At 40.9% G+C, this 26,025-nt stretch overlaps 1 protein-coding gene across 2 annotated transcripts; it reads right to left on the reverse strand.

The window, feature by feature from the left end:
* Positions 1 to 818: 818 nt before the first annotated feature.
* enpp4 (ectonucleotide pyrophosphatase/phosphodiesterase 4) lies at positions 819 to 25,449 on the reverse strand. 2 transcript variants are annotated; one of them, XM_078212909.1, is made up of 5 exons: positions 25,034 to 25,449; positions 22,900 to 22,976; positions 11,728 to 12,620; positions 8,106 to 8,276; positions 819 to 7,243 (listed from the first exon to the last, which is right to left on the reverse strand). In XM_078212909.1, the coding sequence occupies exons 3-5, from the start codon at positions 12,554 to 12,556 to the stop codon at positions 6,879 to 6,881; spliced, it is 1,365 nt and encodes a 454-aa protein (XP_078069035.1). In that variant the 5' UTR covers positions 12,557 to 12,620; positions 22,900 to 22,976; positions 25,034 to 25,449; the 3' UTR covers positions 819 to 6,878. The 2 variants fall into 2 exon arrangements, with proteins under 2 accessions (XP_078069035.1, XP_078069034.1); XM_078212908.1 differs by lacking the exon at positions 22,900 to 22,976 and having other exon boundaries at positions 25,034 to 25,447.
* Between the last annotated feature and the right edge of the window lie 576 nt (positions 25,450 to 26,025).

Here is a 26,025-nt window from a genome sequence, read left to right on the forward strand (position 1 = left end):
AGCTTGAAATAGTGGCAAAGGCAGGAACCCTCACAACATTTAGATGAGCACTTAAATGCCATGGCATCCAAGGCTACGGACCAAGTGCTGGAAAATAGGATTAGAAGAGAGAGGTGCTTGATGGCCAACACAAGCATGATGGGCTGAGGGGTCTCTTTCTGTGGTGTAAAGCATTCCATAAATCTGACCAAGGTTTATATTTCAGTGCAGTGACAGTAGTTTTTTGTATGTAGTTCTATTTACGACAGACATACCTTATGCTTGTATTATGAAGTGAGAACACCAGAATGATAACACTGAGGTTGTAAAGGTCAAGTCACCATAATCTCAGATGAATGTAGGCTGACTGGTGGTGATTCAACTCGAGGTTGAGAAGATGGGCCTTCATGAATAACCCACGCTGTTGGCGTTGCTCTGCATCACGAACAAACCATCCAGTCAATGAGCTAACCGACTGAGGATGTGGAGGTTTGTTGGTTTATGGATTTATGAATTTTGTTGATATCAGAAAAGTAGCAGGGAATGCAACAAACTGGATTGCTCTACTGAAATCTAGCATAGACTTGAAGGGTCAAATAGTCATAAATGGCTCTGAAGGAAGCTATGACGAGCATTGTTCTTACAAGTATTGAGAGGAAATAACCTTGGGCGATACGGTTTTTCATCCGTCAGGAAATAGACATGGAACCAGCAATAAAATGGTCCTACAGTTGTTAGCAGCAGTGACAGCGGTGCTGCTTTTCCTAATCTCAGGTGATTGAAATGGTCACATTATTTCAATGGTATATATCCCCGCAAGGCAAAAAAAGAACAAAGTATTATTTATAAATGAAAAAATATTTATTCATATTTCAGACTCCAAATAAATGACAATAGTACCAGTTTCTATGAGTGCTTATTATTTTACAGTCATGTACGAAAAATATCTTTTTCACCTTTTGAGTACTGAAGCAGGCTTTTGGTTTGTGAATACTAATATTTATCATTCTGGAATTTTGGAACATAGTAGATTGATTTTAATCTTAAAAGGAGGTGCAGAAATGCTATTTCAGTTCTCAAATGGTTCAAAACAAAAACATAAATGACAAACACCTCAATTTTAAAATCACCATATAGCTGTTAGAGTAGTCCATTAAGATCGAATGTCATCTTAAGTAAGGTTCAGTGTTATTACTAAAAGATTAAATTGAAATTAGATACATGTATTTTCAGTTTTATAAATGATGATCAAAAGAAACACTGGTTTAAGAACTACATACATTAATTTATATATAAACTTCTTTACCACAGTTGTTTAGGACCCACTCTATGGAAAGTTGTGCTTTGATTTAAGAAAACAAAGAATCTCTGACCCAAAGTAAGTCGATATAAAGAATTATACACAAGTTCATATTTACAGTGGTTTAGGAGGTGCTAATTTTTCCTTGTCATTTTGACAAGCATAGAAATCATAGAAACCCTACAGTACAGAAAGAGGCCATTCGGCCCATCAAGTCTGCACCGACCATAATCCCAGCCAGGCCCTACCCCCATATCCCTACATATTTTACCCACTAATCCCTCTAACCTACGCATCTCAGGACACTAAGGGGTAATTTTAGCATAGCCAATCAACCTAACCTGCATATCTTTGGACTGAAGTTGGACTGTCTTTGGACGGAAGCACATCTTTGGACTGAAGCACTGAAGTTAATTGGAGGTAGCAGTAACTTATTAAGTTCAGTGTTATATTTACACAGGTTGAACCAAACATCTCCAAGTATAATGTGATTGCTGCATAATACAAGTATCAGAGGTTATGTTTATGTTGTACAATGACAAACCTCATTACCTAACCACAGGTGGAACGTGGTCGTATCGGATTCGTTCATTCGTACAACAGGGAAGAAAAAGATTGGAACAACAAGTGAAGCTTGGATGAGGATTTAATTCTAGGTCATAAACACGCTGCATTTTAAATTTATATATGGTTTAAGATATTTCTGATTTTGTACGAAAAGCTAAAGTATCAATTTATTTTTAATTGCATTTACATGGCATCATTCACAACCTCACAACACTCTAAAGTGCTTGTAGCCAATTAGATACTTTGAAGTTAGTCACTGTTCTAATATAGGAACTGTGTGGCAGACTATTTGTGCATAACACACTCCCACAAACAGCAATTACCAGACCATTTGAGCTCTGAAAAAGAGTCATATTGGACTCGAAATGTTAACTCTATTACTCTCCAAAAATGCTGCCAGACCGGCTGGGTTTTTCCAGGATTTTCTGGTTTAGTTTCAGATTTCCAGCCTATACAATATTTTGCTTTTATTTTAAGTGACCAGATTATGTTTTAATCTTTGGTTGAGGAGTAGATATTGGGAGACTGTACAAAACCTCCAATTGTAAATTTTACTACTACTACTACGCATTTGTATGCTTCGTTTCCATTCTAGTTTCTTCATTATTTCCTTTCTATATTTTCATTTGTTTGCTGACATTTAATGTAAATTATCATTAATATTGTCTATTTTCTAAGTTGAAGGAAAATAATGGGCTTCAATCAAAAGCTGAAAGACTCAAGATTCAGCTTGCTAACTCACTGGCACTTGGAAATCAATCCCTACGGCAGAAACATGTTAAAACAGGAGAAATTGGCAAAGGGCGGCACAGTGGTTAGCACTGCTGCCTCACAGCACCAGGGACCCAGGTTCACTTCCGGTGTCAGGTCAGTGTGTGGAGTTAGCACGTTCTCCCTATGCGTGCTTCCTCCGGGTTCTCCAGTTTCCTCCCACACTCCAAAAGATGCATGGGTTAGGTTGATTGACCATGCTAAGTTGCCCCTTAGCGTCAGGAAGACTAGCAGAGTAAATACATGGGGTTATGGGAATAGGGCCTGGGTGGGATTGTTGTCGGTGTCGGTTCGATGGGCTGGAATGGCCTCCTTCTGCACTGTAGGGATTCTATAGGGCACCAAAATTCATCAATGAATCTTTAGGGTTGGGGGACCAGTGCTCGTAGATAGCTTATCGCTATAGTATAAGACAAATACACTGCTTCTACACGGAGTTTATAATTGTTTTCAAGTAATGAAGAAGAATAAAGTTACACAAAACAAATTATCATTTTCTTTACCTGGAGTCACACACCTAGCACAGTTGAACCTCTGACTTTGTTGAGCACAAGAAATTGTAGAAACACCCATCTCAGAGCTGTTAATCAAATAGAAAATGGGAGTGCTTGATCCAGAGCAGCATGGACAAGTTGGGCCAAAGGGCCTTTTTCCATGCTGTAAAAGTGATGTAATGGACGGACAGGTGGATATTTATAATAATTTTATTGGCAGGTTGAGGTCAATCGTTAGCTGACTTTACTGTTTGGATAACTTTCCAAACATTCACTTTTTATGTGAAACTTAACAAGAATTCTCACATTTGATTAGCTAGTATTAAATAGATGAGTTCATACTTTGCATTAAAGAAAATCAGCACAGAGAAACTATTAAATACTCAGTATATTGAAGATAAATCTAAACCAAGCAGTAAAATATATTCTCAACATCCAGAATTTGTATCATATTGCTTTTAACAGCTCAAATATTTACAAATAAGCTATAAAGTAATAAATATTCATAGAAACCCTACAGCACAGAAAGAGGCCATTCGGCCCATCGAGTCTGCACCGACCACAATCCCACCCAGGCACTACTCCCATACCCCTACATATTTTACCCACTAATCCCTCTAACCTATGCATCTCAGGACACTAAAGGCAATTTTAGCATGGCCAATCAACCTAACCCGCACATCTTTGGACTGTGGGAGGAAACCAGAGCACCCAGAGGAAACCCACGCAGACACGAGGAGAATGTGCAAACTCCACACAGACAGTGACCCAAGCCGGGAATCGAACCCAGGTCCCTGGAGCTGTGAAGCAGCAGTGCTAACCACTGTGCCACCGTTCTGCCCTGTTTGCATCATGTTGATACCCTCAGTTCTGTATCAAAAATCTTCCAGGTTTTCAACTTAATGTTGTCCACACAGGCTCTTTTTTAAAAAGGAAATCTGGTTAGTTGAGAAATATGCAAATAGAGTTGAAATGTGTTGGGACTTTTTTCGTACGATTAATTCAGGAATAAGGCATATGTCACATAGGGGAGAAATCTGTGCCCTCCCCCATGGTGGGTTTTGGGAGGGGTGGTGAAGGGGGCATATGGTCAGCTGGGAAAATGGCAGATAGGGACCTCACCACTTTCATGCCTCCACTCTAATTATATCTGTGGCAGCAAGACCTGTGGATGACCTTTGCACCCTGCTGCCAGTTAAGGCCCTTAAATGAGCATTAATTGCCCATTTAAGGGACTTAGCTGCCTGTTTTTGGTATTAACCCTGGAACGTATAGGGCTCTTGCCATGTGCTTCCTGACTCCCAATGAGATCCCCCACATTATTTGATTGAGGAACCTGGCATTGGGAATGGGGAGGGAGGTCCACTGAGAGCCATTCCCCTACCTTTGTTGTGGACACCTACCCCCTGTACATCCTCCCCCATGTCTCCCTGCCTGCCTCATATGGGTGTCACACCAGCAGCAGCCACCATCACCCGGATGGTATTGCTGTTCAGTAAAGCTACCAGCCTCTAATTGGTTGGCAGCTCTCAGTGGGCGTGACTTCTGGCCCAGCGTCCTTGATCCCAGGGGAAGACCTGCTGCTGGCCTACCAAAGGCCTGAGTGGAATGAGATGTGGGAGACCTTCCTGCAAAATGTTGACAGGCTCTCCCAGCTCTTCATCTGGTGGTTGAGACCCCTGTCACCTTCACAAGGTTCCAGTCATTCTCACTACATTTCAGGTGGCTTCCAGGCTCCATTTTTGAAAAAAATCATGGCCTGGGACTCTGATATTTCCACTGCCAAGGCTACTGCAGGACCAGATCCAAATAAATATTTTCTCATAAATACTTCTGCACTATGGCTGGACAGATTAACTTTGTCATGAAACCAGACTGCACCAAGAAACACTTAATAAATGTTACATGTTGCCTTTTGTTTTGACCTACATAAAGGCACATCCTTGTATCAGTCAGTCACATAATTAAAGTGCTTTCTTGCTAGTTTTAGACATATTCACTACTCTAGTTTTGTAAGTACCGGAGAACTATGGGTATGAAACTCAAATTGTCATGAGACAGTATGGTCATAACTTCGAGGATACGGATATTCTTGACCATTTAAATTACAAACTGTATGTTATATTGCAAGCATCAGAAGTATTAATCCTTAATGTCATAGCTGTTGACTGAGTTTGTGATACAAGTGGTAAATATGCACAATGCTCTTTTTAAAAATGGGACAACTTCAAAACAGCTAATTTGAATTAAATCTATGTTTAAATGCAACTTGCCAAAATAAACATTTACTACTTTTACAGCTAAAGTGTTCGGCAAAGGCAATTTCCCCCTCCCATATAAATCCTAGAAACTCTTGCCTCCAAAAAAATAATCTGCTTTAACCATCATTTAGTCCTATATTTACTTCCGTATTGCCAGATAAACTACTTCAATAATTTTGTGAAAATGCACACACCATTTATAGATTTCAATCTATTAACCCTTTGACTGCCAGCAGGTTGAGAGCTAACTTTAAAACAATAGACCTGAAAACACTGTCACACTGATGCAAACCATGACATTACAGTATTACCTCAAATGTCAAAGCGAACTATTCTGCAAAATACCCAAAACATTCTAATTAAAAATGTTAACACTTTGAGCCCATAGATTTTCCTCCTTTTCCCATTCTCTTGCTCATCTATTTATATTAGTTTTTCCTTTATTTTGGTTCAATACCTTACCTTCTTGAAAAAATATCTGTTATATACATTCTCACCTGGTTGCCAGGCTCCATTTTTCAAAAACCTGGACCTGGGATTCTGATATTGCCCCTGCCAAGACTAGAGTGTGATCAGATCTCATCCATATATTCTCGCAAATACTTCAGCACTATGGCTGGACAAATTAACTTTGTCACAAAACCAAATTACATTAACCTCTATTGCAGCATGAAAAAGTTATCTAAATTTAAACACATCCGTATCATCAGTGCAGTCTGATTTGGTTAGATTTTTTGGGGATTTCAGTATCTACAGTTTCTCAAATTTATGCAAGCTCAGAAATGCAGAACCCTGAAATCTTGATTTCATGTCATCCCAAACATTGGCAACAATTTAATTCTCAGCAGGTATTAAATATTCATAGTAGATCTGCTGTACTTTGTAATCAGCTCCATCTCACTTCATGACAACTATGTTTGTATTGACTCCAGCTGGGGTGGAATTTTACGGCCTTGCTCGTCCCAAAACCGTAAAGTCCTGCCCGAGGTCAATGGACCTTTCCACTGCCCACCCCTTGCCCGCTCCGATTCCCTTGGCAGGCGAGGCAGTAAAATTCCAGCAAAGATATAGATAATGCTGTAGATTTGGGTTTTGTTTCCATTTCATTTGATTTGCTTTCTAACACGTCACTTCTAATCTACTAGAATACCAATTTCAAGAGTTTGAGTTGTATACTGTCATTTGCAAACCAAACTGAATGAAAAATTTATTAACTGCAATTAATAATGACAGCACAAATGGGGCATACAAAAAAATTGAACGTTTTTGAATGTGGCAGCTAAGAACCTAATTCTGAAACTCATTAATTGATGTTTGATAACAGTCATTATAGCAGATTGGGCAATTTCACCACTAGAATTTGCAAGTTGGGTCTGCAGTATTGAAAGGTACTTGGATAATAGAAAGAAAAAAAGTAATTCCATTCCTAATGTCTTTAAACATTAATCACTTTGCTTTCTGCCACATAAAAATTATAAGTCTATTTCACTGCTGATTTGCCTTAAACTACCCTATTAAAGGATCATCATCATCATCCTGCAACTGGAGACGAGCAAACGCATGCTGAGGTGACACTCGCTTTTTCATTAGTATTATAAGGCAGGATAATGTGACCAATACCATTAAGGAGCCAATCACAATTCCAACCACGTCTGGTAGACTCACACAGCGCTCATTAACCAGCAAACATCTCACATTGGTAAAAGTCCCATTGTTAGACTCCTCCTTCAGTCCCAGGATGTGGCACATCAGTGGGTAGATATCGATACTGTTGATGGTGTTGGTTTTGTAAGCTTTTCGAAATGCTGGCCCATGAGCTACCAGAAGGGGATGCATGCTTGGTAATGCGTTATCATAACCATGGTCACCCACTGAAGAAAAATAGCAAAAATAATTTATACAATATGATTATCAGTCTTCAAGCTAACAATTATGACACCTGAGAAGAACAAGTTTTTGAAATGAGATCCTTCTCCATGTTTGCACTCTGCCATGATCATTGCCTAATGGAAGCATGCATTACAGAGAACTTACAGTACATTCAGCCCTACATGTCTGTACCAGGTTTATGTTTCACATGAGCCCCTCCAACTTTACTCCCTCACACCCATCATTTTTCCTTCATTTACCTATTTAGCTTCCCCTTAAATGCATCCATTCTACTGGCCACAGGGCAGTTGAGAGTCAACCACATTGTTGTGGATCTGGAGTGTCATGTAGGTAAGGACAGCAGATTTCCTTCACTAAAGAACATTAGTGAATCAGATGGGTTTTTCTGACAATCGACAATGGTTTCGTGGTCATCAGTAGATTCTTAATTCCAGAGATTTTTTATTGAATTCAAATTCCACCAAATGCAGTGGCGGGATTCAAACCTGGGTCCCCAGAACATTAGCTGATTTTCTGGAATAATAGTCTAGTGCTAATACCATTAGGCTATCATACTTGACAATTCTGTCTTAATTTCATGCAGAACCCAAACATCCTCCTGTTTGGGCACGAGTAATCCTGCCAGTTTGGGTGATAATTTAGAAGCAATTATTAGAAAATAAAATACCTGGATCCTTACATCTCATAAATTGCAATCAGATTGTTGTAAAGTTAAGTCCTGCCACATAAAAATTACTCATTATTGGAATCATAGGCATACATGTGGAAGCCATGCCAGGAAAGGACTGGGCTGGATATAATGCTCAGACACAAGAACAAAAGTATTTTGCATTCAAAACTTACACTGGGTGATTGATCCATTCTGAAGAATTGTCCACCCTTCCTCAGCAACAAGCAGAATTGGTTGAATCCTTTCATTGTGTTTGTAGTGAAAACGGTCTGGGATATCTTCTTTCAAATATACCTTCATGTGACTATCACAGTTTGACAGCAATTCATATACATAACTTACATCTGTTAAAAACAAAAATGGGATCACATATTGAACCTGATGTTCAAAACAAGCTAAAGAATGCAAAAGAAATTGTGCAACTTTATTGTAATGCTGACTTGAGTCCACCCATGAAATGGCAGTACAATTATCACAATGATCTTCATTCTTTCCACTGCAGAAATATGTGCAGCCATGTCTAAAATAGGACTGCAATATAGAATGCGGATATACTTTACAGGCCATTATTGCCAAAATCTAAAGAAATTTAATACTTTTAATTCATCCATTACACGTTACACCTCAAGTAATAGTTACCTAAGATTCTGACAAAGTAGAACTTGGATTAATCAAGTTTTCCACTTTTGCATTGCCTTACAAGTTACAACATGTTTAAATATTCATTGTATTTATTGGATATTGGATATTGAATAGTCACATGCATGCATCTGATATCAACTATAAAACCGTGGCTGTACATTCTGAAATGACATCAAATCCCCAACAATACAACTACTACCTGCAGAGTCACTCACAACAATATTTGCAAGAACACAAAGACACAATTTACAGAATACATTTCTAAACATTCAAAGGAAAATCAGTAGTTCTTTGCATATATCATAGACTCACGGGGAGATGGTGGCATAATGGTAGTGTCATTGGACCAGTAATTCAGAGGCATGGCTAATGCTTTGGGAACACTGGTTCAAATCCCACTATGGCAGCTGCTGCAATTTAAATTCAATTAATAAATCTGGAACATAAAGCTAGTCTCAGTAATGGTTTCCATGAAACTATCAGTGATTGTCCTAAAACATTCAATAAGGAAATATGCCATCCTTACCCGGTCTGGCCTACATCCAGATTCACAGCATTATGGTTGACACTTAACTGACCTCTGAAATGGCCTAGCAAGTCACTCAGTTCAAAGGCAATAGGGATAGCCAACAAATGCTGACCTTGCCGGTGACACCCATGTCCCATGAAAGAATGAAAAATCAAAAACATGATAAGGGTCATAATTTCATTCTTGTAATTATGTTCAGGGTAATAATAATCTGAAAGCTGAAATGTCAGCCCAACAATGTCACCTTTTAGTTCTTAAAACAAACATTTGAAACAAAATGAATGTCTTTTCTTGTAGAAACAGTTAAATGTGGATATTGCAATAGGCAAGGAGTAATGTAAAATTCCTTCAAAATGGTGGTTTACATTCTATTGCACTTAAAATGGGAACATTTTGGAGGCTCACCAATCCCCAAAAATTAAACAGTGACATTTGACTGTCTGGTCAACATTGAGTTTTCAATTCTAGGAGGAGTGCTGGGCTGGCATCTCATGTTCCATTATTCACCTGAACATAATCTCGCTCATACCTGTAAGTATGCACTAATAACCCTCATCAAAATAATTGTTATTGCTGGTACCTCCATTTTAGTTTGTCAAGTGGAAGAGATATTACAACAACCATGTTAATGAAGCCCGCGCACACCGAGACTGGGTTGGTATTCTAAGCCGTCATTGGCAGGAGATCCCTGGGATTGGGTGCAACACCTATTTCACACCACACATAGCCCTGATTGGAGAGCAAAATTCACTGGGATGTAAAGCCAGCATCAATACAGTCCGTCTCTTGGTAGGATGATTAGGTTAAAATTACAATGCCACCCAACACCATCACACCCCTTCCCTCCATCCTGACCTCAGTAGTTGAACTGAAGGAATGGTCTGAAAATTGTAGCAGAATTGGAACGTTTGCTCAGTTGACACTTTACTCTCTTTTATATGGAAGGTTATGATGGGTTCTGATAGACTAAGGGGAAACTGATTTCCACTGGTAGAAGGGTTGGAAACCAGAGGACACAGATTTAAGACAATTGGCAAAAGAAGCAGAGAGAATGGGAGAATAATTTTTAATGCATTTAGTTGTTATGAACCAGAATGCACTGCCTGGAAGTTTGGTTGAAAGACATTCAATGGTGGCTTTCAAAGGAGAATTTTATAAATAATTAAACGAGAAAAACCACAGAGTTATGGGGCAAAAGTAGGAGTGGATCTAACTGGAAAGCACTTTAAAAGAGTTAGTACAGGCACATTGGGCAGAATGACCTTGTCCGAATGCTTTTATGTTGATACAGGAATTTACCACTTATCATGTCTTCCATCCGGTCTCTGTACCAACTTGAATAGGTGCAACATATGGGAAATGCCACATGGGTATATTTTCCAGCATTTTCTGTTTTTGTTTCAGACTGCAGCATCAGTTGACTGTCTACAGGAATTGTTGAGCCAATATAAATTGGGAGCATTAAAACAAGTTTTTTTTCTAATTAAAACACTGCGGCTTAGCAGTCAGATTTTTGACAAAAACAAGCATGCAGTACAGACTACCATTATAGGGAGAACATGTATCCATGCAACCCGCTAGTTGCAATGATTCTTGTATGCAGCCAGCACTACCATTGGGTGTTAGGGCGCAGTCAATAATCGAAAAATACTGCAGATGCTGCAAATCTGAAACAGAAAAATTCCTGACAGAGATGTTCAGCAAGTCAAGCAGATTGGAACTAATTGGATTGCTTTATAGAGAGCCAGAATGGATTTGATGAGCTAAATGGCCTCATGTGCTGTGATGACTTTAGGTCAGGGAGCATCTCTGGAGGGAGATGTGAAATGTTAACTCTGTTTCTCTTTCCACGTATACTACCTGACCTGCTGAACATTTTCAGCATTTTCTGGTTATTATTTCAGTTTTCCAGCATCCACAGTATTTTGCTTTTGACTTATCCCTGGTGTCCTGGCCAATATTTATTTTTTAATCAATATCACAAAGAGATTATCTGGCCATCATCACATTGCTGTTTGTGGGAGTTGCAGTGCACAAATTGGCTGCTGTGCTTCTTGCATTACAACGATGGCTATACTTCAAAAATAATACGATGGCTGCACAGCACTTTTGCATGTCCTGAGGTTATGAAGCTACTATACAAGTACAAGTGATTCTTTTTTATACTTGAGCCCATGGGGACAAATGTGCTGCCTATGTGCTGCTCGTGTGTAGTTTATATGCAATGTATCTACAATAAACAATTAATAATTGAAATAAGTATTAGCAATATCTAAAATTGAGGTATCAGAAGACGATTACACAATTTCAATTCTAATTTGGTTTGGAACTGAGGTTTTCAAACTGAAGTCTATGAGGAATTACAGGATGTCTATGAAGTTGATTTTACCCAATATATTCCTGTATTGATTTATTAAGATTTGGTTACTGTATGCTCATAAAATGGATTTTCTGCTATGATAGTCTGAATAGCTACACATTGTCTTTCAAGAGCTTTCAAGAGTTATATCAATGAGGAACAGAAGAGCTTGAAAAGCTATATTTGAGAATATTAAGCTCAAATACATTTATAACCTTTTTTTAAAATAACATACAGCCAATACTGTATAGTTATCACTACTTACTTGAAATGGGCAGGATAGCTGTTACTGGAGAGTAAGTCACCTCAGTATAGTTGCCACGTCCAATGCAATTATCCAGTCTTATAACTTTATTCTTAGAACACTGTGCCATGCCATGATCACTGGTGATAATTACATTAACCGTGTTCCAGAGTCCAGCCTTTTGAAGTTTATCAATTAAATAACCAATGTGATTATCCACTTCCTTCAACACATTTTTCAGTTCTTTGCTGTCAGGTCCATAACTGTGTCCAGTGGCATCCGGTTCCTCCCAGTACAGTGCACCAAAATTGATGGGTTCTGTTAAGTTGGAGAACCATTCTATAATGCGGTCAGCTCTCTGATTGAATGTAACATGGCGGTCATATTTCAGAAAATAGGAAGGGGTTATATCATGTATTGAGACATCAGTACCAGGCCACATTACTCCACCGCTCTTGTGCCCTTGTTGCTGATTAGTTATCCAAATTGGTGTGGCCTCATTCCACCAAAATTGATCTTTATCTGCAAAGATGGAAAAATTCTTTTTGGTGGCTGCATCATACATCGTATTGGCCACAATACCATGGCTTTCTGCATAACGGCCGGTGACAATGGAGTAATGATTTGGGAAGGTTTTGGTAACAAACACATTTGTTACGTGCTTCACATGGACTCCATCAGCAATCATTTTCCGAAGGTTAGGAAAGTCGTATTGCTCAAGATAATCGGCCCTGAATCCATCAAAGGACACAAGAAGTAATCTAACCTCCGAGTTGCTTGTTGCATTATTACAATGGCACTCAAGGAATCCAGATGTGAACACCAGGATATAAACCCATAAACTATCCATTGTCGGATAGTTTTTCGCAAGATGTCAGAGTCTTATTGATCTTCTGGGAGGCCTACTTGGTACACTGAAAGATACAAGATAGTTATTAAATGGCAATAGCAATATAAAAACGTGACTGCTAAACATTATTATACCTTAAACTGTGCCTTTAAACATGGATTAACAAAAGGGTTTCACATTACTGTTCCTACAAGCATCTGGCAGATCCTCCTTTGTAAGTGATGAACGCAGCACCAATATTATGGTACCTGTCAATATTACAGCAGCAGTGATGCCAGTAAGCAAGCTAAAGAGCACAGTAAGTAGTCTCACAACATCAGGTTAAAGTCCAACAGGTTTATTTGGTAGCACGAGCTTTCGGAGCGCTGTTCCTTCATCAGGTGAGTGGGAAGGAGCAGCGCTCCGAAAGCTCATGCTACCAAATAAACCTATTGGATTTTGACCTGGTGTTGTGAGATTACTTACTGTGCCTACCCCAGTCCAACGCCAGCAACTCCACATCAAAGCTAAAGAGCAAATCACGTTAAAGTATTCTCACAGACAGCAATTCATGAAACCAAAGGCACTTCTTTTTAATTTATTTCATGATCAGAAAATTAAATGATTGTAATTGGATTTAGATGCAAATGTAAAATATCGATATAAACAATAAGTGTAATTTTTACAACAAGACTAACAGCATACGAGTGGAATCCTTGTCAATTCAATTGATTTTCCATTAATTGCAGTCAGGCTAATGGGTAACAAGGGTGGGGCTGGGGAACTCAACAGCAGACCCACTGGACAAACACAGAGCCCGATTTTTAACTCCATGCAAGTGAATGGGTTTCTAAGTTAGTCTGCCCATGTGCAGGCTCCTGAAGTTGCTGTCAGTTTCAGTGGAGTAATGACAACAAACATTGATAGTTCGCTGTCATTACCACTGTAAAATCCAGGTCACTTGTACTCTGAAAGATTGATGGAGATAATAAGCCAAATCTACAATATAATTGAAATTAATCCTCCTCAGTATGGTGCATAATTCTGTGAAGGGCTGAGAAAAGTTGGGCAGGAATCACCCCAACACAATTTGGATCATAACCTTCAGGTTATGGTATTGTATAATTGGATAGAATTCAAGATACTGGGACTGTTTATGTGCGTGACTGGTTCTGCATCCAAGAGAATAACTAAGGCAGAATCAAAAATTCTCAGATAAAGTTTCCTGCATATCTGGGGATGCCGGAGCATGAATTGTGACTTAAGAATGTTCAACCCCTGCACAAAACCAGTTTAATTCTCACGTTGAGAACCTTTTCCCAGGGTCTATCAGTATATCTGAAATGTGTGTGTCAGGTCTTAAGAATGTACATTTTTAATAAAATTATGATTTGCTACTCGAGACAAACATAAAGCGACCTTCAGTTGTAGCGTCTTGAAAATTAGATTTTGTGCACTTGAGGCTAGCACACACAGATGTACCAGCAGAGGGAGTCTGCAAGGACGAGATATTAGGGGATCCATGTTTAATAGCCCATGCAGTCCTAATTCTGACTGTATATATAACTTGCTGCCCCAATAACTTCACAACAGCCTGCTTTCTGAAACAGAAATCCACTATTTCTTTTCATTAAAATTTGCAACATCCAAAATAGGGGTTTAGATAAAAAGTAACATTTCACTAAAGAGTTAAATTTATCCCCATGTTGCTTTCTAATGCCCTCATTAAAGCATTAACTGAAGAGCAGGGCTTGGGCTGGTGTGTTTCCTACAGTTACTCAATATGTCCATTCACTGCTGTTGTGCAGCAATCAAGAATGTACAATTCAAATTTATAACCAAAATGGTGAATTCATACAAATTAAAGGAACTCATTCCCAAACTATATCGTCTCCATGGTTGGGAACCAGGGGCTGTGCCAGTTCCATGTCAAACAAAACACCCAGGAGATGGACCTTGGGGCACAAATGCCAGGAGTTCATCCCCTAGCCTCAAAAAGAAGTTTTGCGCCTCCTTTGCTCCCTTCTCCTCAATCACAGCAATACCTCCTGCTAACTGCTAGAATCCGTCTCCACTGTTTCCAATGGCCCCCTGCTGGCCCCCTGCCACTCACTCATGCTCCTGCCCTGGGGCAGGCTGTTATTTAAATGAGGCATTACTGTCAAGATCATCTCAACTTTCCCAGCTTATTATGAGGTTTCCAGCAATTTGAAATAATCATATTTTTAAACACAAATGCTGGAGCTGACATCAAATGCATTTCTCACATCTCACCATGTGCTGCAGAACGATATACTTACGTATACACACATAATGATATAGTTCCTAACTCTTTTTGAATGCTACAACAATATAAGACAGCTATTACCCACAACATTGTGCATCCCTGATTCCTCATTAACACTGGGGAGAAAACGTACTTCAAAAAGACCTTGTGTGCGCATTTGTACTTGGACGGACACTTCTGACGGATCATCTAGAAGGTTTTAGGATAGTTTAATACGATTTCCTCCAAGTTGCTAAGAGCAAATTTATTCTGGGCAGCAATTTACAATATTTCCAAAAAAATTAACTTAATTTCCTGAAGCAAAAATGCATCATTTCAAAAACTGAAAACACAAGCCCTTCCCTTGACTTGATTTTTTCATTGCAATAAAAATTCTCCATTTCCCCAAGAGGGCAAATATTTGTATTCCTATTCTGGTGAAGCAACCAAATCATGCTGGATATTCAAATGAAAGTAAAGAAATTTGTCTCTAATTGTTACAATGCCCTGCAATATGCAAACTGGGTCGTGTATCATTAGTACCATAAACATGCTTCTGATTGGACTGACCTGCCCTCTTTTCCAGCCACTGCAGAAGCTTTTTTTAAAACAAATGCCAGCATTAGAACTTCAACAAATTTGATTCTCTTTTCTGGGCCAGCAAGGACAGACACTGCACATTGATTTCAAATATTAATATCCTGGATAGGATTTTCCATTTTGACTGGAGGACCCCAATCTAAGGTTGCCAACAAGATGTTGCTCTGTGCAACCCTGGAGAAAAATTATCAGGGTATTTTAAAAAAAGGCAAGGTTCTCTGGCCTCCTCGCCGTGTGTTTCTCACCGTTCACCTGCAGCAGGATGTTCTGGTCCCACCGCTGTCAATGGGATTTTTCATTAAATCCACCTCACACTGCCGGGAAAGCTACAGCGGGGTGTGCCGTTGGCAGAACTGGAAGATTCCACCGGCGTGAACGGTTAGGAAGTTCCAGCTCCAGTTTTTTAAAAAATATTTCTCTTTACAGATATAAAAATATTTTAAATGGAGGGGGAAAAAGCTGTTTGCTGACAGTCCAGCATCATCCAACTGACGCGAGAAGGTTGCGCATCTGAAGGATGAATGCGTTGGCCGATGAATAGCTGGATTGTCAGGGCAAGTCATGTGCTGAAACCTCTAGGAATACATTTAGTCACAGTTGGCAACCCTGTTCTGACCTCAGCGTCAAATGGAGGTCCCGGCTCTGCATTGTTTTGAGAGCAGTCAATTTTTGCTGGATTGGTTAATTAGTGCCAGAGGGAAATACTTGCTGTGCAATTAAGCTCCAAAAGTTGCAGGACTAAAAAGAACCCCTCCACCATGTTTTTTTAATTCATTTCTGGGACGTCAACATAAAAGAACATAAAGAACTAGGAACAAAAGTAGGCCATCTGGCCCTTCGAGCCTGCTCTGTCATTCAATAAGGCATGGCTGATCTTTTCGTGGACTCAGCTCCACTTACCCGCCTGTTCACCATAACCCTTAATTCCTTTACTGATCAAAAATCTATCTCTGCCTTAAGAAAATTCAACAAAGTAGCCTCAACTGCTTCACTGGGCAGGGAATTCCACAGATTCACAACTCTTTGGGTGAAGAAGTTCCTCCTCAACTCAGTCTTAAATCCACTCCCCCTTATTTTGAGGCAATGACCCTTAGTTTAGTTTCACCTGTCAGTGGAAACAACCTCCCTGCTTCTATCTTATTTATTCCCTTCATAATTTTATATGTTTCTATAAGATTCCCCCCTCACTCTTCTAAATTCTAGTGAATATAGTCCCAGTCTACTCAGTCTCTCCTCATAAGCCAACCCTCTCAACTCCGGAATCAATCTAGTGAATCTCCTCTGCACCCCCTCCACTGCCAGTATATCCTTTCCCAAGTAAGGAGACCAAAGTTGTACACAGTACTCCAAGTGTGGCCTCACCAGCACCTTATACAGCTGCAACATAACCTCCCTGTTTTTAAACTCCATCCGTCTAGCAATGAAGGGCAAAATTCAATTTGCCTTTCTAATTACCTGCTGCACCTACAAACCAATGTTTTGTGGTTCATGCACAAGGACTCCCAGGTCCCTCTGTACAGCAGCATGCTGCAATTTTTCATCATTTAAATTATAGTCCATTTTGCTTTTCTTCCTACCAAAATGGATGACCTCACATTTACGAACATTGTACTCCTTCTGCCAGACCCTTGCGCACTCACTTAAACTATCTATATCCCTTTGCAGACTTGTAGCCACAATATGTGTCTATGCCTGTTCAGTTTCTAGATGTTAATATTAGGAGATTTGAGGATGGTAATGTCATTAAATGTCAAGGGACGATGGTTAGATTCTTTCTTTTTAGAGATGGTCATTGCCTGATATTTGTGTGGCATGAATGTAACTTGCCACTTGTCAGTCCAAGCCTGGATATTGTCCAGGTCTTGCTGCATTTGGACATGGACTGCTTCAGTAACTGAGGAGTTGTGAATGGTTCTGAAAATTGTGCAATCATCAGTGAACATCCCACTTCTGACCTTGAAGGTATTTGATGAAGCAGCTGAAGATGGTTGGGCCCAGGATACTACATTGAGGAACTCCTGTAGTAATATCTGAAACTGGGATAATTGACTTCCAAACACCACAGCTTTGTGCCAACTATGACTCCAACCAGCAGAGGGTTTTCTCCCTGATTCCTGACTCCAGTTTTGCAAGGGCTCCTCAATACCACACTCAATTAAATGCTACCCTAATGTGAAAGGCAGTTATTCTCTCCTCACATCTAGAATTTAGCTCCTTTGTCCATGTTTAAACCAATGCTATACTGAGGTCAGGAACCGGGTGACTCTGGGCAGAACCCAAACTGAGCATCAGAAGATTATTGCTAAGCAAGTGCTGCTTGATAGCACTATTGGTGACCTCTTCCATCATTTCACTGATCATTGAGAATAAACTGATTGGGCGGTAATTGACCATGTTGGATTTTTCCTCCTTTTTGTATACAGGACAAACTTGGGCAATTTTCCACATTGCCCGGTAGATTTCAGTTTGTAGCTGTACTGGAACAGCTTGGTTAGGGGCTAGGGGCGCAACATGTTCTGGAGCATGAGTCTTCAGTAATATTGTCAGGCCCGTAGCCTTTGCTGTATTCAGTGCTTTCAGTTGTTGCTTTACATCATGTGGAGAGAATTGAATTGGCTGAAGACTGACACCTGTGATGCTGGGGACCTCTAGAGGAGGCAGAGATGGATCACCCAGTTGGCAATTCTGGCTGGAGATCATTGTGAATGCTTCAGCCTTATCTTTTGCTGGGCTCCTCCATCATTGAGGATGGGGATATTTGTAAAAAGCTGCAGCCTGTTATTTCAGATAGGGGAGAGAAAGAGAGGCGGACAATGCATCGACCTTGAGGCATCCTCTCAGTGCTGTTAAAAACTTCTAATATAAAAAAAAGCCATGGATACTAGCCATTATTGTGGAGGGGTGAGAGGAGGGAGTAGTGCTCAAAAGCACTGGCCTCCAGTCTACCACCAATGGACAGCCTCCAGGCAGCTCCCATGTTCCTGACATTGTGGCAGGTCCACTGGATATTCCAGGCAGCTTCTGATTAACGGCCTTAATATTGGCTCAATTGTCTCTGCAGTTGATAAATGTTCATCTCACCATCCAGAAAAATGGCTCAGTAGCAACCAATGAAAATACAGGCCTCACCCACCTCCGTTCATAGCTCGCTATCAGAGTGAAAATCCTGCCCCTGCAGTCTGTAAAATAAGATGCCATTATGCTTCTTTATGTGGGTGTGTGCTTTAGGTTGCAAATACTCCGGAAACAGAAATAGATAGAAACATGCAAGGGCTCCACGAGCATATGAAGAGACAAACAGTCAACCACTGAATACTTGTAAAACAGGAACTAGGATTTCAACAATAGCAAACCACAAACTGGTAGTAAATGAAACAGAAAGAGAGAAAAGCAGTAAAAGCTGAGAACAGAAACTATAAAAAGTAGAATCACAAGAATATCAATTGACTTCACAGTTTTTTTTTTATACTTTTCCAATTCAATCAAATCAAATCCAATTCAGAGTCTCAACAAGTTGAGACATTTCAGATCCAGGCTGACAAGACAGGGCGAGCGACCAAAATCACCCTGTCCTGGGCCTGATCTACATGAGCCAAGCTGATTGGAGAAGGGGGAGGTTCCTCCTCCAAGACTTGAGCTCATTTGCATCTTAGCCAAAAGGCCGAGATGCCGCTTTTAAAAATTGCTTCATATGAAACATATGAAGCTTCAGTGTAACCTAATGACCTCAACCAAGTGCAGCCGACCATACTACACTTGATCTTAGCCTAATTGACTTCACAGTTCAATTTTCCAATGCAGTTGACACTATAATCAGATTAGCAGCTTTTTCACCTGCTGCAGGTAACATGATATCCCTACACATCAGCATCTGGTCTAACCTGGCAGCAACTGCTGAAGTGTTCAAAAATTGGAGGAAAGCAGTCTTTAGACACAGAGTGATTTTCCAAACTTGTGGTCCCAGTAGGTAAAAGTCCACACCAAGGTACGTCAAGGTGTTTGCTTAACATTTATGCAAATATAGCCAAATGAGATAATATCATAGAAATCATAGAAACCCTACAGTGCAGAAGGAGGCCATTCGGCCCATCGAGTCTGCACCGACCACAATCCCACCCAGGCCCGACCCCCACATATTTTACCCGCTAATCCCTCTAACCTACACATCCCAGGACTCTAAGGGGCAATTTTTTAACCTGGCCAATCAACCTAACCCGCACATCTTTGGACTGTGGGAGGAAACCGGAGCACCCGGAGGAAACCCACGCAGACACGAGGAGAATGTGCAAACTCCACACAGACAGTGACCCGAGCCGGGAATGTGCTTTGACTTGAGATAATAACTTACTTATATTCCTAACTTGCTCTTTGTAGTCATTTAAACCTGGAAAACCAGATCAGCTGCTGACATGCAGTGGAATCGTGTCAAACTATAAAATACAGTGTGATTTCTGATCTGATCTGTTATGTGGTGGAAAGTCCCTTTTACAGAAGCTTCAAATTCTTCACCCGAAGGTCGGTCCTTGGCGATTATTTGTTGTGCCATTATTCTTTTGCTAGGTTAGGGGAGAGATCCTCAGTCGAATCAAGCAGGACAGCAGGCCGGGAAACATCAATGAAGGGCCTTTAATGGGACTTGATTGCAAGTCTCCCATGCCCTTTTTTCCACGTAATCAGCTTCACGCTGGAAATTGACGAGGAGCTGATTAGCATATTGAAATTTCACTTTCCATATGACTAGCAGGTTCGGGATGGTAGTCTCCACGCCCGCTAGCATCTCCCCTCCACCCCCCGGGCCAGGATAGTTCCCTACCAGCAGGATTTACAACTGCTTCCCAGCAATGGGGAACAGACGTGCTCACCCCATTGGTGGAGCCAGGGCCATTGAGGCCCCACTCCCAAGGAAGTCGGCAGCAAGGGAGGGGGTTGCACCTTGGCCAGTGCCAGCTGGCTTCCTGGCACTGCCCTAGGGGCACCATGGTACTGCCCACTAGGCACCGGACAATGCCAAGGGAGCAGGGCCTACTGGGGGGAGGGGAGGATGATCAATGGTGGTGGAGGGGGACCCACTGCCACTCTGCAGTGGGATCGGTGCAGGAGGCAGTGAGATGGCAATCAAGGCTGGCTGGTAAGCCCGTGAATGCGGGGGGTGGGGGGAAAGAATCATTGGGAAGGCTGGTGAGACCAACAATCCGGGAGAAGGGGGCCTGGGAAGATATTGGATGGCCAGCGACCAGCAGGCCAGCAACAGGGCATCAGTGCGCATGTGCCAATCTCCACACTAACAGATCAGCACATGCGCAATGGCCCTCTGAGGCATGCTGTGATGCACAGTGTCAGAGATTTGTTCAAGTAAGCACATCCAAGAAACGGGTGGGAAAATTTCCCATTTTCCCGCCCGTTGGGGAGTTTTTTTTGGGGAGAATCCCAGCCATATTATTTCTCTCTCACATACCTGAATATATCACAGATTACATAAAATAAGTACTTGAAATTGAGTTTTGGGACAGAGAAAAGTTTGGTCTCACAGTCATACATTGATCTCGTGCTGGACAATGATCTGTTCTAGAAATGTTTCTTCAGAAGTCGGTTAAAATTTGTTCTCCTGTGCACATGCAAATTACGTGGCTTCAATCATACTCCCAAAGGACAAAGGCACTGCACAAGTTGTAAGCTGGTCAACTAGAATAATACCAACTTAAATCACAGTGAAAACTAATTCAGTTTCTCTCTCCACTGATTCTGTCTGACCTTTCCTGCATTTTCTGTTTCTACCTCAGATTTCCAACATTTGCAGAATTTTGCTTGTGAACTATGAAAGATGGAATGTCACTGGACTAATAATCCAGAGGCCCAGGCTAATGCTTTAGGGACATGTGCTTATACCCACACACTAGTTGGTGGAATTTAAAATTCAATTAACAAAACTGGAATATGAAGCTAGTCTCAGTAATATTGGCCATGAAACCACCACCCATCAATGTAAAATCCATATGGTTTACTCATATCCTTCAGGGAAGCAAATCTTACCAAATCTATTAGCTATGAGGAGAGGTTGGGTAAACTCAGTTTGTTCTCACTGGAATGACGGAGGTTGAGGGATGACCTGATAGAGGTTTGCAAGATTATGAGTGACATGGACAGAGTGGGTAGTCAGATGCTCTTTCCTAGGGTAGAAAAGTCAATATTAAGGGACATAGGTTTAAGGTGCATGGGGAAAAGTTTAGAGGAGATGTGCAAGGCAAGTTTTTTTTTACACAGAAGGTGGTGAATGTCTGGAACGCACTGCCTGGGGAGGTGGTGGGAGCAGGTACGATAGTGGCATTTAAGGGGCAACTGGACGAATACATGAATAGGATGGGAATGGAAGGATATGGATTCCATAAGCGCATACGGTTTTATGTCAGGCAAGCATCATGATAGGCGTGGAGGGCCGAAGGGCCTGTTCCTGTGCTGTACTTTTCTTTGTTCTTTGTACCTGGTCTGCTCTACATGTGACTCCAGACCCACAGCAATGGGTTGACTCTTAACTGTCCTCTGAAATGGCCCAACAAGCCATTCTGTTCAAGGGTAATTAGGGATGAGCAATAAATGCTGACTTACCAGCGATGTCCACAGCCTATTCAAGAATTTAAAAAAGATGCTGGGCAGAGCTAGATTTGTCCCCATTCAGACAGAAGATGGGGATGGCAATTATAGTGAATAATATAGTATGCAGGGTATGGTAGCTACAGGGTTATGGTAGTGATGAACTACCTAGAGGTTGAGAGTTCAAAACACACCAAGACAGGTTGTGAAAAGTAATTCAATTAACCTGATAATTTGTGGACTGGCACGAGAGAAATATAATTTAAAAAGCCAACTGGCACCTACTGGGAAGGGATCTACCCTTCCTGGCCTATAATTGGATTCCAATCCCCACTTTTTGTTGACCCTTAAAAGTTCTCACGGAAACTGGGGATGGGCCATAAATACTGCCCAGATTCCACAAAATAATAAGTAAACTGGTGGGTGACACACTGAAGGCCAAAAGGACATCATTACAACACAATGTTCCAAGGAGAAATTGAGGTAAATGCAACTGTTCGTAATCTAGGCTGACACTTTGATGCAGTACTGAGGAGTTCTGTATAGTTTTGCCAGAAGTGATGTTTTTCATTTCTTGTCTCTGCTCTCAGGAGGACATAAGAGGAGTCAGGACAGTGCTCCTAGTGTCCTGGCCAACATATAACCCTCAACTGACATTACATAAAAATAGATTAATGGTTATTTTGTCACATTCATCTTTGTGGGACTTTTCTGTGCACAACTGGCAGCCGTGCTTTTGGACTTTACAACATCTCTATATTTCTTAAACAACTTCATTAGCTTTGAGCACTTTGGGATGACCTGAATTTACCAATATTTTAATAAATACATATTGTGACTTTCTTTGTTTGACACTTCAGGAATTCTGCGAAACATCACTCCTAACAAGAAACAGGGTCTAGAAAATTACCAGAAATTTTCCGAGCTGTGAGTTCCTCTCACAATTTTGAGTGTTGGGTCACAAAATCACCTCTTTGGAATTTCTACCTATTTGCAGTGGAACAATTGAAAAATAAAAGCTGCAGAGTATTAATTACTCAGCACTCAGCTGTTCTTTTTATATGAGGATCCTCGGACTTTATAGAAATGCAATTTGTTATAAATTAGGTTTTCTGCCAGGGCACAAAGTACAAATAAATCAAGAAAGTCTGGTATAACATTTCCAACTAAGATTACAAACTTGCTCTTATTCATATTTCATTATAAACTTAGCATTCACAGATATCCTGTTTGCACATTAGACAGTGTAAAAACTGAATATTCCACTTTGAGATTAAATTTAACCTTTTTCAATTTATTCACAGAAATCAGACACGAGCCATCACACTGCATATTTACCATAGTAAGCTTTCAAGGCTGCTTTCTTCTTTGTGAACACAAATTGTTTATTGTCTAGAAATAGTATAATATGATTAGTATGGTTTGATTATTTAAATAGCATCATGCGGTGGAATTGATGGAAATTCTCTTTTTTAACAAAAACTCGTGTTAGGGCTATTTCAAAACCAAATTAACTGCTGCTACTCCATTAAATTCACAGAGATCATCTGAGTTTAATTTTTATGTCCAGCCAATTATCAATTTCATAGCAGCTCCAAGTACAGAATGTAAATAAAATCTCACTTTAATAGTTAACAGCTCTTGTCATGTTTACGGCAGGAGAATGGAAAATAGTAAGAATTAGGAGAAGAAATGATTTGATGGAGGTGTTGTAAACCATGGTAGAGTAACTTCCCAGTGACAATAAGATCGACAACCATAGGACACAGATTAGCAAAAGAACCAGAGATAATATGAGGATTTTTTTTTCAAAAACACAGCAAGTTGTTGTGACCCGTTCAACACTGCTGTAAGGATAGTGGAAGCAGACTCAGTAGTAATGTTCAAAACAGGATTGGATAAAAACTTGAACTGAAAGAAAATGTAGGGCTATGGGCAAAGAGCCAGCACAGGGTTGATTGCCAAATAGCTTTCCCTTGAGCTGTATCATGGGGATTGATTTAGCTCAGTTGGCTGAATAGCTAGTTTGTGATGCGGGGCGATGCCAGCGGCACTGGTTATTCATGAAGGCCCCACCTTCTCAATTCACCCCTCGCCTGAGGTGTGGTGATTCTCAGGTTAAACCACCAGTCAGCTCTCCCCCTCCAAAGGGGAGAGCAGCCTATCTGGGACGATGGCGGCTTCCATTTAATTTTACCATTCCATAATTCTGTGAAGCAGAAACAGGGAGAGACCTGAACCAAGAACAAGCCAGGAGGTATGGAGGTAGGAGGTATGATCAGCACAGGGAGAAGGCCGAATCTGAAGGTGGCTCTGAGGCATGGAAGGAATAGGTGTAAGGTAGGATGAGCAGTAGTGTACCATCTACAGGATGCCCAAGAGGGAACAGCAGTGCGGCCGGTCAGAAATAGTGGAGTCGTGAAGTGCTGGCTGCCTTCATGTACATTGGAAACCTGACATTTTGCCTCTGGATAATAAAGGCACTGCACTTGGATGTGAAAAGAGGAAGAGGAGTGGTGGGGGCAGTGGAAACGTTACGAGAACAGGAAGAGAAGCCAATCATTCACCCATGTGAGGGCAGCTTTATGATGTGCTCTGATATAATTAGTCTGATCAGGTCATATGGTTGACAACGAGTTGATGTCCACCATGATAATGCAAAAACTGAAACTGTAAATAATCACTAACCAAACAGTTTTAACCTGAAACATTATTAAACTACAAATTCTGATGTATTCCCATACATCTGAAAAATGAAACAATTTGTAAACTGCTTTGTTCGGGTGGTTTCCAAAAGAAAATCGGCCCTCCAGATTTCCGACATTTAAATGAGCCAGAAGGCAGTGCGAAAGCTTGCCTTGCTGCTGGTGTTAAGTATATTTTTCAGGCCTACAGGACACACTCTGAAAGCCGGCGTGGGGATGGGGAATGGCCCGCTAACACTGCCAGAATGTCGCCGGCTGAGCCGTTACACGCGGTTCGCTCCGCAGTCTCCAGTGTTTTAGTGCTTTGCAACTTTCAGCAAACCTACTCCTGCTGCTTACCTCCGCTGTCACTGCATTCGGCCAAGAATTCCCACACGGACAAAAACAAGAAGCCCCGATTCTAACAGAGGTGGAAAGCAAATGGTGAACATGACAAACAGAAATAAGGCGAGGAAGCTGCAGGCTGCCTCTGACTTCCGCGTCCTGAATATTGGGAGGATTTGACAGACGCACAGAGGGGGCTGGCCTCTCCCTCTTGTCACTCTGCTGATGCTGCTTCTATCACCACCTCTCTAATTCACTCGCATTTAACTTTGTTTGACCATCACAAGGATCATTTTTTTTCACGTTAAAATGTTAACAACAAAAGGAAATTGATACATGCAGTCAACCTTAAAGTAGTGACTTGCTTGTTTTGTTTATTCCGGAAGTAAACAAAAAACCAGGTGTCAGCATTTTGGTTGGATTTAGCGTTTGTTACAGAATTGTTTCTACTTAATGCACTTTCCTAATATGTTGGGTGAGCCCCCTACATTGTGGTGGCATGTCAGGGGAACGGGGCAAAGTATCTCCTCCAAGACCCCCAGTCAAATTCAATCAGAGCTGGCCCCAGCAACATACACATCGCTTGATTTATGGAATAAAGTGCCAAGATCGCCAAACCCAATTCCAGCCCGAGTTGCAAACAAACTTTCCAAATCAGGAGGCAATGTGATGTTGCCAGGATATTACCGTGCTGTTGCGTTGGAGTAGTTTCAATGGTTTCAAAAGACTGCTAGCTGTAAACATCTAACATTTATTTAAATATGTTTACAGGTCACGGAGAACACTCTTACAAACTTCTGACCCAATTTGCTCTCCACTTTACTTTCACTTCAGACCGTGCCAGAGTCTGGCATTATGAGTTTATGTCACTCCCTGTGACATCACAGACTATGACAGTTAACCCTTTATGTGACATAAGCCTCTAGTATACTCCACTCGACTACAGCTCAGCTCAAGTCTCTGTTCAGACTCTAACATTCTGTTGACATCCCTGGAAATTCAATGTT

This window comes from Mustelus asterias, chromosome 5, assembly GCF_964213995.1.
Source record: "Mustelus asterias chromosome 5, sMusAst1.hap1.1, whole genome shotgun sequence".
Classification (NCBI taxonomy): Eukaryota; Metazoa; Chordata; class Chondrichthyes; order Carcharhiniformes; family Triakidae; genus Mustelus; species Mustelus asterias.